The sequence below is a fragment of the Mauremys reevesii genome, linkage group 2 (assembly GCF_016161935.1).
Source record: "Mauremys reevesii isolate NIE-2019 linkage group 2, ASM1616193v1, whole genome shotgun sequence".
NCBI lineage: Eukaryota > Metazoa > Chordata > Testudines > Geoemydidae > Mauremys > Mauremys reevesii.
In genome coordinates, this window is record NC_052624.1 from 256,793,941 (window position 1) to 256,808,730 (window position 14,790).

The 14,790-nt window shown below is 47.0% G+C and overlaps 1 protein-coding gene across 5 annotated transcripts in view; it reads right to left on the bottom strand.

Annotated features, from left to right (window-relative positions):
* Window positions 1-9,718, bottom strand: part of SYBU (syntabulin) — a 54,842-nt gene extending 45,124 nt beyond the window's left edge. For 3 of the 5 annotated variants that reach the window (XM_039527949.1, XM_039527948.1, XM_039527945.1), the window contains exons 1-2: window positions 8,847-9,093; window positions 6,819-7,023 (exon numbers count right to left, since the gene is read on the bottom strand). In XM_039527949.1, the coding sequence (XP_039383883.1) occupies window positions 6,819-7,023; window positions 8,847-8,960 (319 nt within the window). In that variant the 5' untranslated portion in view covers window positions 8,961-9,093. Of the gene's footprint in view, window positions 1-6,818; window positions 7,024-8,846; window positions 9,094-9,556 lie in introns of those variants that run through there. The other 2 variants (XM_039527946.1, XM_039527947.1) reach the window with 2 other exon arrangements.
* Window positions 9,719-14,790: the final 5,072 nt, after the last annotated feature.

The following is a 14,790-nucleotide window of genomic DNA, read 5'->3' on the forward strand; positions in this document are numbered from 1 at the left end:
TCTCTTTCTTTGAGAAGATAACTAGCTTTTTAGACAAAGGAAACGCTACAAATCTAATCTACCTGGATTTCAGTAAAGTATTTGATACAGTTCCACATGGGAAATGATTGGAGAAGATGGGGATTAATATAAGAATATAAGGTGGATATGGAACTGGTTAAAGGGGAGACTACAATGGGTCATGCTGAAAGATGAATGGTCAGGCTGGAGGAAAGTTACTAGCAGAGTTCCTCAAGGATCAGTCTTGGGACCAGTCTTATTTAACATTTTTATTAACGACCTTGGTACAAAAAATGGGACAGTGCTAATCAAATCTGTGGATGACACAAAGTTGTGAGGTATTGCCAATATGGAGGAGAACTGGAATATCATACAAGAAGAGCTGGATGATCTTAAAAACTGGAGTAATAGAAATGTGATGACATTTAATAGTGCAAAGTGCCAGGACATGCACTTAAGGACTAACATCAAAAATTTTTGCTATAACCTGGGGAAGTATCAGTTGGAAGAGACAGAGGAGAAGAAAACAGTGGACGTGATATATCTTGACTTTAAGCAAAGCTTTTGATACTGTCTCCCACAGTATTCTTGCCAGCAAGTTAAAAAAGTATGGATTGGATGAATGGACTATAAGGTGAATAGAAAGCTGGCTAGACTGTCGGACTAAATGGGTAGTGACCAACTGCTCGATATCTAGCTGGCAGCAGGTATCAAGCAGAGTGCCCCAGGGGTCGGTCTTATTCCACATCTTTATTAATGATCTGGATGATGGGATAGATTGAACCCTCAGCAAGTTCACAGATGACACTAAGCTGGGAGGAGAGATAAATATGCTGGAGGGTAGGGATAGGGTCCAGAGCGACCTAGACAAATTGGAGGATTGGGCCAAAAGAAATTTGATGAGGTTCAACAAGGACAAGTGCAGAATCCTGCATTTAGGATGGAAGAATCCCATGCACTGCTACAGGCTGGGGACCGACTGGCTAAGCAACAATTTTGCAGAAAAGGACCTGGGGATTACAGTGAATGAGAAGCTGGATATGAGTCAGCAGTGTGCCCTTGTTCCCAGGAAGGCTAACAACATATTGGGCTGCATTAGTAGGATCATTGCCAGCAGATCAAGTGAAGTGATTATTTCCCTCTATTCAGCACTGGTGAGGCCACATCTGTAGTGTTGTGTCCAGTTTTGGGGCCCCCACTACAGAAAGGATGTGGACAAATTGGAGAGAATCCAGCAGAGGGCAACGAAAATGATCAGGATGCTGGGGCACATGACTTATGAGGAGAGGCTGAGGGAACTGGGATTATTTAGTCTGCAGAAGAGAAGAATGAGGGGGGATTTGATAGCAGCCTTCAACTACTTGAAGGGAAGGTTCCAAAGAAGATGGAGCTCGGCTGTTCTCAGTGGTGGCAGATGACAGAACAAGGAGCAATGATCTCAAGTTGCAGTGGGGGAGGTCTAGGTTGGATATTAGGAAAAACTATTTTGCTGGGATGGTGGTGAAGCACTGGAATGGGTTACCTAGGGAGGTGGTGGAATCTCCATTCCTAAAGGGTTTTAAGGCCTGTCTTGACAAAGCCCTGGCTGGAATGATTTAATTGGTGTTAGTCCTGCTTTGAGCAGGGGGTTGGACTAGATTACCTCCTGAGGTCTCTTCCAACCCTAATCTTCTATGATTGTATGATTCTAAGACCTGGGTGTATCGGTTGATCACAGGATGACTATGAGCTGCCAATGTGATGTGGCTGTGAAAAAAACTAATGTGATCGTAAGATGCATCAGGCAAGGTATTTCCAGTAGAGATAGGGAAGTGTTATTACCGTTATACAAGACACTGGTGAGAACTCATCTGGAATACTGTGTTTAATTCTGGTCTCCCACATTTAAGAAAGATTAATTCAAACTGGAGCAGGTGCAGAGAAGGGCTACTAGAATGATCAGAGGAATGGAAACCCTACCCTATGAATGGAGACTCAAGGAGCTTGGCTTGTTTAGCCCAACCAAAAGAAGGCTGAGGGGAGACATGATTGCTCTCTATAAATACATCAGAGGGATAAATACCAGGGAGGGAGAGGAGTTATTTAAGTTTAAGCACTAATGTTTAAGTTTATTTAAGTTATTTACATTTATTAAACCCTAATGTTGACTCAAGAACAAATGGATATAAACTAGCCAACAAGTTTGGGCTTGAAATTAGACAAAAGTTTCCAACTGTCAGTGGAGTGAAGTTCTGGAACAGCCTTCCAAGAGGTGCTATAGGGGAAATAAAAAAACTAAAATGGCTTCAAGACTGCCCTTGATAAGTCTGTGATGGGGCTTGTATGATGAGATTGCCTACACTGGCATGTGGCCCACCTGTGACTGTTAGTAGCAAATTTTCCCAATGGCTGGCAATAGGACACTAGATGGGAAGGACTGAGTTACTACAGAGAATTCTTTCCCAAATGTCTGGCTGGTGGGTCTTGCCGACATGCTCAAGGTCCAACTGATTGGTCTCTGCCAATCTGTGGTCTCTGCCAGGTCAGATTGGCAGATAAATTGGCACGTAGATTCATTAGCTGGAATTCCCAAAGAAGTCTTTAGGAAACCATAATTTTCCTTTGGAGCAGCTGTAGAAAGGGGGCATAAACTGGATTATTTGTCTATGAGTTTAAAGTGTGCACCTTTCTCCTGCTTGACAAGGTTAGTCTGCTGTGTAGTTCAACGGCAAAAGTGTAATTTATGAGGAAAACATGCATAACATGGGGAAATACTCAATAGCAATATAACCAGCTTATGTTGCTAGTAGAATGTTTTTCACAGCTTGACATTTGAATCCTATGGCTGACATCCAAATCAAAGGGGGTGGGGGGGGGGAAGAGAAGTGCTTCGCTGTCAGCTGACAAGCAGCACCTATTGAAGCCATGCAAACTTGTTTAATAAAGATTACATACTATAAATACTGCTATACAAACGTAAGTTGCCTGACCTGTTTTCAGAAAGAATATCTAAAATACATTGGACAGAAGCAGTCTATGCTTCAAAATCTGTTTTTATCAAGAATTTAATAGATAGGCATGTTAATACCCATACACCATATCTTTGTGTGAATTTGGAAAGGGCTCCTACCACAAATTGAATGAATACATTATACTAATACTGCTAAATATGCAATAAGTTGCATAAACATATATTAAGTTCCCTGATAAGGAGTCTTCTAGAAGTGAAAGGGGGAAATGATTCCCAAACCTTAAATCTGAGCTCAGCAAATATTAATACCCCTCCCCCAGCACAGAGTTTATGGAGCAAAATTAAGTGTCTTCTTTGCACTGTTGAGTGGTATTTCCTTCCCGGCTGCCTGCCTGCCTCCATGATTGCAGCACTATTAGTGTTCCCAGGGGTCCTGAACCCTTTTATTTTCTGCCCACTGCCTGCCTGAAACAACATTAGCAGGCCCCAGAAGATTCTGCTCCTGTCAGTTACAGAGGGAGAAGAACCTGAAGCCTTCTGGTATGCATCAGGGCCAGTGCAGGGAGACAAGAAACTAACAGGCTCAGAAGCTCTGGGGATACAAGCAGCAGAGCCATATGCACAGTGCGCTAGGGAGGAGAGCTGATTCTATATTTTTTTAAAAGGGCTTTCCATACTAGAAGAGCGCAGTGTCAGTGATAAGGGAAGAAGGGACGGCGGGTAGAGACTTTTCAAGGGAAGGGGTGAAGGGAAAGGAATTATTCCAGGTGTTGATTCACTTGCAGTTGCTATTTACACAGTTAGGTAATTTTTTTTATTTTGGATTCTCATGTGTGTGATGGTGGTTATGGGAGGGGAGGGTTCTAGATCTTTCACTCTAATGCTCACAGGCTTTTTTCATCACCAGAATGTTGACCTCCTGATGACCTGTCAACCTTTCCCAAAGTTATTACTTGGTAAGCTTAACCACCATAGCTGTGTATATCACTTTTAAACCAAAAAGATGACAGGTTCCTGTTCTGAGGTCCTTACAGTCCAAACTGGACACAACATGGAAAGGGATGACCATAAACAAAAGGAGGTACCAGAGGCCAAGGGAGACAGGAGTGACCAATCTCAAGGTGCATTTATTGTTATGTTATGCAGGCATGTTGTACGTCCCTCTTTTTAAAGACTCCATGCTTTAAAATTGGAGGACAGTTAGGCCAGGCCAGGCTGGTGGTCAGTGATAAGCTTTTAACTGAAAGCAGCAAGTATTGAGGAGGCTTCTGACAAGTCAAATTGTGTAGTGCACAATGTTGGAGAGGATGTTCCAGGCAAACCAAAGGGGGGGCAAGAAAAAAGGCATACAGCTACTAGTAGGAAAAAACAATGAGCATCAAGATGAACTAGCATAGGGCAAGTGGAGTGAATAAGGGATGATTAGAGACAGGATGCAGACATTAAAAACTGTGCAGGGCCTTGATGCGAAAGAGCTTGAATATTGTACTTCTGAATATTATTGTAATTGGTGCTTTAGAAATGCCAAATCAGTGAATTATATATATATATATATATATATATATATACACCGAAGGAGGTAGGAAGCTATTATGGGCATTCAAAGAGAGGATTTATATGGTTGGAGCAGCAGCAAATAATTTTGGTCTTAGTACATTGGATGGACTTCAAAAATCAGAGATGAAAATAAGGGAGACCAGAAAAGAGGACGTTGCAATAGTCACAGTGAGAGACTGTTGGGACACGGGCAAAGGTTCTGGCACTAGTGAAGAAGGGACAAATTTTGGATATACACCGCTACCTCGATATAACGCCACCCGATATAACACAAATTTGGATATAACGCGGTAAAGCAGTGCTCCGGGGGGTGGGCAGGGCTGCACACTCCGGTGGATCAAAGCAAGTTCAATATAACACGGTTTCACCTATAATGTGGTAAGAAGATTTTTTGGCTCCCAAGGACAGCGTTATATCGAGGTAGAGGTGTATTTAAAAAATGTAATTCTAAAAGGCACCATTTAAAAATAATTTCAGTGGAAGATTCCTTTAGGCAACTCCTATATCCTGTGTACAGTAATATGTTAGGAAATATATAAACTCACAAATTAAAAAAGCATAAGATGGAACTGTTCAAAAGTCATGGACGGATAAGGAGGAAGCCTTTTTTACACCCCCACTGCTTTTTAAATAATGCCCTTTATTCATTAAACCATAATCTAACAGATCATTGCACTAAGCTCTGAAATATATCAGAGATAAGGATGCAATACTATAATCATGGGTGGATATTGAAAATATTATTCATTATCTAAGAAAGTTAGCTATTTTTGCATGTATTTTAACTATTCTACTACTGTTTAGGGAAAACAATACAAAATAATTTGGATCCAATTTTGGAGGGAAAAATCAGAAAGCCCATTAGAAATTATTCTATTCTAGCGTCACTTGGAAAAAATAATTGCATCTTGTGGTTTGGCAATTTTGTGAATGGGCAAAAAAAGGAAATTCGGGAACTTACTCTGACAATTTAAGAATAATAAAATACCTGTAATAACTAAGATATTGTGATTAACTGAAAATATTAAGGACAAATTCTATATGAAAGATTAAGCACTAAAATTAACTCTCCCCTCTCCCCCGAAAAAAAGTATTCAAAATGAGCACCTGAGTAGTATGTACCAAGGAATTAAAAGAAATAGACCCTGATTCTGCAAAAATATTTGCTCGTACATTACTTTACACACTCAGTGCTCCCACAGAATCAGTAGGACTATTCACAATGCATAAAATTAAGTATGTACATAAGTTTTGCAGGATAGGATCTGAAAGTATGCTAGATTCTATAGAAGCAATTGCGTAATATTAAATATTTGGTTTAAAATGTTCTATGTCATAAAGGGTAATTAGTTATGTATTTTAAAAAGTCTCACAAAAGTCAGTCTTAGCAAAAGACCTCCCATGTACTGTAATTCAAGAATTATAGTTTTTCTGCCATCTGATACATCACTGAGCCATTGCACTTTCCACAGGACCTGTGTCCTGCATGCTGCACGTGTAACTAAATATTTTCCAGTAGTCAATGCAGCATCTTTACATTTCTTTGGAAGAAGGTTGAACTTTCAAACAATGTTAATTTCATTTTAACACTAAAGATTGCAGCCACCATTTTTCTGACTGGCCACATTGGTTTATATTCTGCTACTGATCAACACATAGAACAGTACATGAAATCAGTGTGGAGTTCTATGTAAAAAAAATCAACCACAGTACATGACCCAGGTCTGCAATCTCCTATGGCAACTAGCTCTCCTATTTTACACATCTAGCTCCTTTGGCCTCAGGTTTGTCCACATTCTCTACACAATCACCATAGTTTTTAAGACTCTTTCTTCATCGAAATGTATCCCTAATAAACAGTTCTGTTGCAATAAAGATGCCAACTTTTTAGCAATGGATAGGAAAGAAAAGCCTTTAGAATTTGAAATGGAAACATCTGGTGTCACTTGCAGACATATATGAAAAAAACAGATACTGGATTTCAATGGAAATCAATTTTTACTTTTTTCTGCAAAGCACTATGCATGCCTAAGGCACCATATGAATAAATAATAATAAACAAATAGGGCATTAAATGTACTCTCTATCCCCATCAGTGACTATACTAAGCATATAAAGAAAAACAATTGCATGCCAACGTATTATTACTCTCCAAACACATTACACACACAGGATCTGATTCTCCAATCGTTACCACAAACTTCACATATCTCAATGGAGTTATTCTTAATTTATTCGGGGGTTAAATGAGAGGAAAATCAGGCCAGACATCTCTGTTTCTAGACAACCACTATGTGTCTGATGCTGGTACCTGAACAGAAGCTGTTGCTGCTGATGGTCCTTGCTGAGCCTCCAGAAGAGCTGCGGGGGTTGAACTCTCTACTCTCCTCCTCTGAGAAGGGTGACTCGGAGGCTGGGGACACTTTCTGCTGTTGCTGTTGGGATACATAAGGCCGAAGGAGCAGGCGGGGAATGCGGCTGCGGGAGATCTCCTTCTCCTGCTGCAGTTTCTGCTCCTACTCAAAAACAAACAAGGTGGACATAACAAGATACGATCTACATAAGTACCATTCCTTGCTGTGTAACTCCCAATCATCAACATCCTCCCAAACCCAGGAGTAAACTCTCACCCACAACCTCCCCCTCAAATGCCCCAGGACTAACCTCTTCCACACAACTCCCCCACAAATGCCCCAGTGTAACCTCTTCCACATAAGCACCCACCATCCCAAGTATCCCAGGAATAACCCATCCCAATTCACATTTGAGCTCCCTTCCTTACACATATATTGATGGAGATTCCTTTATGGGGAAGGCTCAGGGGGAGATGACAGATGCATGTGTCTCTTCAGAGACAACAAAGGGGGGACACGATAATAATTTTCAAATGCATAAAGGGTTGTTACAAAGAGGACGGTGAAAAATCGTTCTTAACCTCTGTGGATAGGACAAGAAGCAACAGGCTTAAATTGCAGCAAAGGAGCTTTAGGTTGGACATTAGGAAAAACTGCCTAACTATCAGGGTAGTAATCACTTGAATAAATTGCTTAGGGAGGTTGTGGAATCTCCGACACTGGAAGTTTTTAAGAACAGGTTAGACCAGGGGTCGGCAACCTTTCAGAAGTGGTGTGCCGAGTCTTCATTTATTCGCTCTAACTTAAGGTTTCACGTGCCGGTAATACATTTTAACATTTTTAGAAGGTCTCTTTGTAAAGTCTATAATATATAACTAAACTATTGTTGTATGTAAAGTAAATAAGATTTTTAAAATGTTTAAGAAGCTTCATTTAAAATTAAATTAAAATGCAGAGCCCCCCGGACCGGTGGCCAGGACCCAGGGGCAGCTCCAGACCCCAGCACGCCAAGCGCTCTGCCAGTCACCGGGAGGGCGGCAGGCGGCTCTGGTGGACCTCCCGCAGGCATGCCTGCGGAGGGTCCGCTGGTCCCGCGCGGCTTCGGTGGAGTCGCGGGGGACCAGCGGACTCTCCGCAGGCACGCCTGCAGGAGGTCCACCAGAGCCGCGGGACCGGCGACCGGCAGAGCGCCTCCCACGGCATGCCGCCCTGCTTGGGGCAGCGAAATGTCTAGAGCCGCCCCTGCCAGGACCTAGGCAGTGCGAGTGCCACTGAAAATCAGCTTGCGTGCCGCCTTCAGCACCCGGGCCATAAGTTGCCTACCCCCGGGTTAGACAAACATCTGTCAGGAACAATCCACTTATTTCTTAGTCCTCCCTTGAATGCAGAGGACTGGCCTAGATGACCTACTGAAGTCCCTTCCAGTGCTACACTTCTGCGATTCTATGACTCAGCCCCTTTCACCCAGGGATGGTAGCAGTCATTTCTCCTCCTCCTGCTCTCTGCACGGCAGGGGTGGTGGAAGGTGGCCGCAAATGAATACCGCCTGTCCGGCCTTTGCTGATGGAATCAAGGGCCTGGATACCATCTCTCCAGCGCTACTCCCGACTCAGGGCCCCCTAGCCGTCCCCTGCCAGCCCGGATCCCCCCTCTTCAGAGCCCCTGCCAGCACTGATTCCCCCTCCTCTGAGCTCCTGCCAGCCCTGATGCTCCCATCAGCCCCAAGCCCCGCTCCTCAGAGCCCCCTGCTAGCCCTGACCACCCAGCCTCAGAGCCCCCCGCCAGCCCCGGTCCCCCTCCTCAGAGCCCCCTGCTAGCCCTGACCACCCAGCCTCAGCGCCCCCCCGCCAGCCCCGGTCCCCCTCCTCAGAGCCCCCTGCTAGCCCTGACCCCTCGCCAGCCCCGATCCCCCCCTCCTCAGAGCCCCCCGATCCAATCCCCTTCCCGCCAGCCCGTTCCCGCCGCCCGCGCGTCTCCCCCCGCACCTGTACGCCTGTCACCCGCGGTCCGTCTCCCGGGACTCGCCACCTGCGGCCAAAGGGCTCCGGGGCCGCCTGGCCGGCCCTGCTCACCTTGCTGCCCTCGCGGAGCGGTCCCATCCCGCCTCAGTCGGGCGCGGCCCGGGGGCACCTGGCTGGGGGAGAGCGGACAGGAGAGGCGCTGAGCAGGGGCTGCCGCAGGGACGCGCCGCTCTGCTCCGCCAGGAGTGCAGAGCCCAGCGCAGCCCAGCCCAGCCCGCTGCTCCCCCGCCCCGACACGTGGTGCCGCCGCAGCAGCCAGGCTCTGCAGCCGCCTGGCGGGCTGGCCCGCTCCCTGCTGCCCGGGGCGCTCCCGTGCAGCCCGTGCGCTGGGCTCGAGTCTTGCCCCGGCGGCTCCGCCTGTCAGCGAGCCCAGGGAGCGACACCCCGGGCTCTGCCATTGCCGGCCAGGTCCAGCCCTGCCGGTCCGGCGCCTGGAAGCGCTGCCCCCCGCCGCCCCTGCGGAGCCAGGCCAGCGCGGCCTCTGGGCTGGGAGAGGTCAGCGCCGACACCGGCAGCCTCCGGTGGGTGGTTGGCAGCAGGCGCCTCTCCCGGCAGTAGCTGCAGGAAGGGAAGGCGGGAGTGAGTTACCATTTCCCGGGGCCCCCGTTTGCCGCTAGGAAGGCAGCCGAGGGGGGAGTTGCCACTTCATCTTTAAGCAACACATGGAAAGGTACCTAAAATTGTTGTATTCTGTCTCTCCTCCATGCTTCATGTCAAGTGCCCCAGGCCCCAGCTTTACTCAGCCGAGTGGGACTACTCGACTGAGGGGATGTCTACACTACGGGATTATTCCGGTTTTACAGAAACCGTTTTTTAAAAACAGATTGTGTAAAGTCGAGTGCACACGTCCAAACTAAGCACATTAATTTGGCGGTGTGCATCCATGTACGAGGCTAGTGTCGATTTCCAGAGCGTTGCACTGTGGGTAGCTATCCCATAGTTCCCGTAATCTCCCCCGCCCATTGGAATTCTGGGTGGAGATCCCAGTGCCTGATGGGGCAAAAAACATTGTCGCGGGTGGTTCTGGGTACAGCCTCACCCCTCCCTCCGTGCAAGTAGCAGACAACCGCTAAGCGCCTTTTTTCCTGGGTGAACTGTGCAGATGCCATAGCACGGCAAGCATGGACCCTGCTCAGCTCAAGACAGCAATCATGGACGTTGTAAACACCTCGCACATTCTCATGCAGTCTGTGCTGAACCAGGACCTGCAAAACCAGGCGAGGAGGAGGTGGCTACGGCAGCATGGCGACGAGAGTGATGAGGACATGAATACAGAATTCTCTCAAACCGATGGCCCCTGCGCTTTGGAGATCATGCTGGTAATGGGGCAGGTTCTAGCCATGGAACGCTGATTTTGGGCCCGGGAAACAAGCACAGACTGGTGGGACTGCATAGTGTTGCAGGTGTGGGACGATTCCCAGTGGCTGCAAAACTTTCGCATGCATAAGGGCACTTTCATGGAGCTTTGTGACTTGCTTTCCCCTGCCCTGAAGCGCCAGAATACCAAGATGAGAGCAGCCCTCACAGTTGAGAAGCGAGTGGCGATAGCCCGCTGGAAGCTTGCAACGCCAGACAGCTACCGGTCAGTCGGGAATCAATTTGGAGTGGGCAAATCTACTGTGGGGGCTGCTGTAATGTAAGTAGCCAAAGCAATCATTAAGCTGCTGCTACGAAAGGTTGTGACTCTGGGAAATGTGCAGGTCATAGTGGATGGCTTTGCTACAATGGGATTCCCTAACTGTGGTGGGGCGATAGATGGAACCCATATCCCTGTCTTGGCACCGGAGCACCAGAGCACCCAGTACATAAACCGAAAGGGGTACTTTTCCGTGGTGCTGCAAGTATTGGTGGATCACAAGGGACATTTCACCAACATCCACGTGGGATGGCCGGGAAGGGTTCATGACGCTCGCGTCTTCAGGAACACTATTCTGTTTAAACGGCTGCAGCAAGGGAATTACTTCCCAGACCAGAAATTAACAGTTGGGGATGTTGAAATGCCTATAGTTATCCTGGGGGACCCAGCCTACCCCTTGATGCCATGGCTCATGAAGCCATACACAGGCAGCCTGGACAGTAGCTCAGGCTGAGCAAGTGCAGAATGGTGGTACAATGTGCATTTGGCCGTTTAAAGGCTCACTGGCGCACATTACTGACTCGCTCAGACCTCAGCCAAACCAATGTCCCCTTTGTTATTGCTTCTTGCTGTGTGCTCCACAATCTCTGTGAGAGTAAGGGGGAGACCTTTATGGCGGGGTGTGAGGCTGAGGCAAATCACTTGGCCGCTGATTACGCGCAGCCAGACACCAGGGAGATTAGAAGAGCACACCAGGAAGCGGTGCGCATCAGAGAGGCTTTGAAAACCAGTTTAATCACGGGCCAGGGTACGGTGTGACTGTTGTGTTGATGAACCCCCCCCGCCATGATTGACTCATTCCCTGTAAGCCACCCACCCTCCCCCTTCGATTACCGCTTGCTTCCTAAGGAAATAAAGTCACTTTCGTTTAAAAATCATGTATTCTTTATTAATTAATTATAAAAAGAGGGAGAGAACTGACAAGGTAGCCCGGGTAGGGTTTGGGAGGAGGATAGGAGGGAAGGAAAAGGCCACTAAAAAAAATTCAAAATAATGACAGCCTTTTGGTTGGGCTGTCCACTGGGGTGGAATGACTGGGTGCACGGAGCCTCCCCCCACGTATTCTTAGTCATCTGGTGGGTGAGGAGGCTAAGGAACATGGTGAGGGGGGAGGATGGTTATACAGGGGCTGCAGTGGCACTCTGTGATCCTGCTGCCGTTCCTGAAGCTCCACCAGACGCCGGAGCATGTCCGTTTGATCACGCAGCAGCCCCAAAGTTGCATCCCGACACCTCAGATCTTCCTTCCGCCACCTCTCATCTCGAGCGTCTCTCCTCTCCTCACGTTCGTTCCTCCTATCCTCATGTTGGTCCCTCCTGTCTTCACGGTCACTGGTATCTTTCCTGTACTTTGATACCACGTCCTTCCACTCATTCAGATGAGCTCTTTCATTGCGGGTCACTTCCATGATTTCCGAGAACATTTCGTCTCGCGTCATTTTTTTCCGCCGCCTTATCTGAGATAGCCTTCGGGAAGGAGGAGGGAGACTTGAAAAATTTGCAGCTGCAGGAGGGAGGGAAAAAAGGGAGAGAAGTATTTAAAAAGATACATTTTACAGAACAATGGTTATACTCTTTCACGGTGAACAACACTATTCACCTTACATAGCACATGTGATCTCACTACAAGGTCGCATTTTGCATCTTAATATTGAGTGCCTGCGGCTTTGGTGTTAGAGATCACAGATGCAGGCCCGGGCATCAGAATTCGGCTTGCATGCGGCCATGGTAAGCCATTGTCTTTCGGCTTCTGCAGCCTTTATATATCCAGCACCCTCCTTTCCCAAATAGCAAGCAAAGCCCGTTGAGTGCTGCTTCTTTCCTGTTAATGTGCAGCACCAGAACTGCCTCCATCCAATTCTCTGGGACGATCGCTTTACCCCTCCCCCCATCGCATGGCTGGTATCATGGAAGATCGCTGCTAGCCACCTTCCTCCCCACTGCGTGGCTGGTAGCAGGGAAGATCCCAGCTAGCAAAACGCAAAAAAGCTCAGCACCAATCACCCCCCGCCCCTGCTTGGCTAAATGCAGGGAAGGATTTCTTTTAAGCCACAGGCAAACAGCCCAACCATCTCTGTCTCCTTAATTAAATTCCCGTATTTCAACCACGTTACCATGAACGATATCACTCTCCTGAGGATAACACAGCGAGATAAAGAACGGATGTTGCTTGAATGCCAGCAAACACCGGTACCATACGCAGCTAAGCTTTGTCATGCAATGATAACAGATTACTTGCTACATGCATGGCGTGGTCAAGTGTCCTACCATGGAGGATGGAATAAGGCTGCCCTGCCCAGAAACCTTCTACAAAGGCTTTTGGAGTACCTCCAGGAGAGCTTTGTGGAGATGTCCCTGGAGGATTTCTGCTCCATCCCCAGACATGTTAACAGACTTTTCCAGTAACTGTACTGGCTGCGAATGCATCCCAAGTCCTCAGGGAAAATTAATCATTGAAAAACGCCTGCTTTTAAACCATGTTTTATATTTACAAAGGTACACTCACCAGAGGTCCCTTCCATGGTTTCATTGTCTGAGATAGTGGCTTGGGAAGGCTGGGAGGGTACTTCTATCAGGCTGAGAAAAAGCTCCTGGCTGTTGGGGAGAACAGAGTGCTGTGTGCTCTCCACAAGCTCGTCCTCCTCTTCCTCCTCCTCATCTTCCCCGTCCGCAGAATCCTCAGGCAAGGCTAAGATTACCCCCACCTCGGAATCCACGGACAGGGTTGGAGTAGTGTTGGCGAACCCCCCTAGAATTGCATGCAGCTCAGCGTAGATGCGGCATGTTTGCGGCCCTGCCCCGGACCTTCTGTTTGCTTCTTTGGTTTTCTGGTAGGCTTGTCTGAGCTCCTTAACTTTCACACGGAACTGTACTGAGTCCCTGGTGTGGCCTCTCTCCATCATGGCCTTGGAAATTTTTTCAAATGTTTTTTCATTTCGTCTTTTGGAACATAGTTCTGTTAGCACGGAATCCTCTCCCCATATAGTGATCAGATCCAGTACCTCCCGTGCGGTCCATGCTGGAGCTCTTTTTCGATTCTCAGACTGCATAGTTACCTGTGCTGTTGAGCTCTGCGTGGTCACCTGTGTTGATCAGCTCTCCATGCTGGGCAAACAGGAAATGAAATTCAAAAGTTCGCAGGGCTTTTCCTGTCTACCTGGCCAGTGCATCCGACTCCAGATTGCTGTCCAGAGCGGTCACAATGGTGCACTGTGGGATAGCTCCCGGAGGCCAATACCGTCGAATTGCGGCCACACTAACCCTATTCCGAAATGGCAATACCGATTTGAGCGCTACTCCCCTCGTCAGGGAGGAGTACAGATATCGATATTAAGAGCCCTTTATATCAATATAAAGGGCTTCATTGTGTGGACGGGTGCAGGGTTAATTTGGTTTAACGCTGCTAAATTCGGTATAAACCCGTAGTGTAGACCAGGCCTGAATAACACTTTTTCTAGGATCGGAGTTTCACCCTTATGATCTACACGGGGGAGGAAGTTCTAGAGCCTCTGCCTAGGGAGCTGTCTTTTGGGGCTGGTCTGCTTACAGGATCAGTGCTCCTTACATTGTAAAATTCTTAGGAGAGGATTTTGTTTTCATAGACTGTGCCCAATACAGTGGGAGACCAATTCTGATTGGGATTTCTGGGTGTTGCTGTAATATAAATATTAAATAACAGTGACTGTTTAAAAATAGCTGTTCAGAAATCAGTCCTTTTGTGGAGCTCTGGGAACCATATAGGCATCAGAGTGAAAGGTGATGTGCATCCCAAAACCTGCAGGAGCAAATGTACCTTCTACTTTGCACCAATAGAAGTTGCCCGGCTAATTGTTAAATACAGAAACAATTAGATTACTAATTTATTAACCTAATAGTGGGATTAGATCCACATCTTCTCCATTGCTCCAAACTGTGCTCTGCCAGTTAAAATCAAGCCAGCCCGTTCCTGACATTGCCAATATTCTCTTTCAGCTCAGCCCTGTAAATCACAGATGTGAGGGGGTCATTGTATTTATAAAGTACTTTGAAATCCTTGGATGAAAGGTGCGGTATACTTGGAAAATATTGCACAAGTGTATTTATTGGAATATACATTCATAGGCAGCCAGGCAGAAACACATCAGGAAAGGTCCCAGACATCCACCTCTTGCAGTGACACCAGAGTCCCCATTGAAAATGCAAGACTGCAACCTTACACCTAAACCACAGAAATAGAAATTCAGTCCTCCATCCCACTAGAAAATGTGTTTCTCTTGTGTGTTTTTCTAGTGAG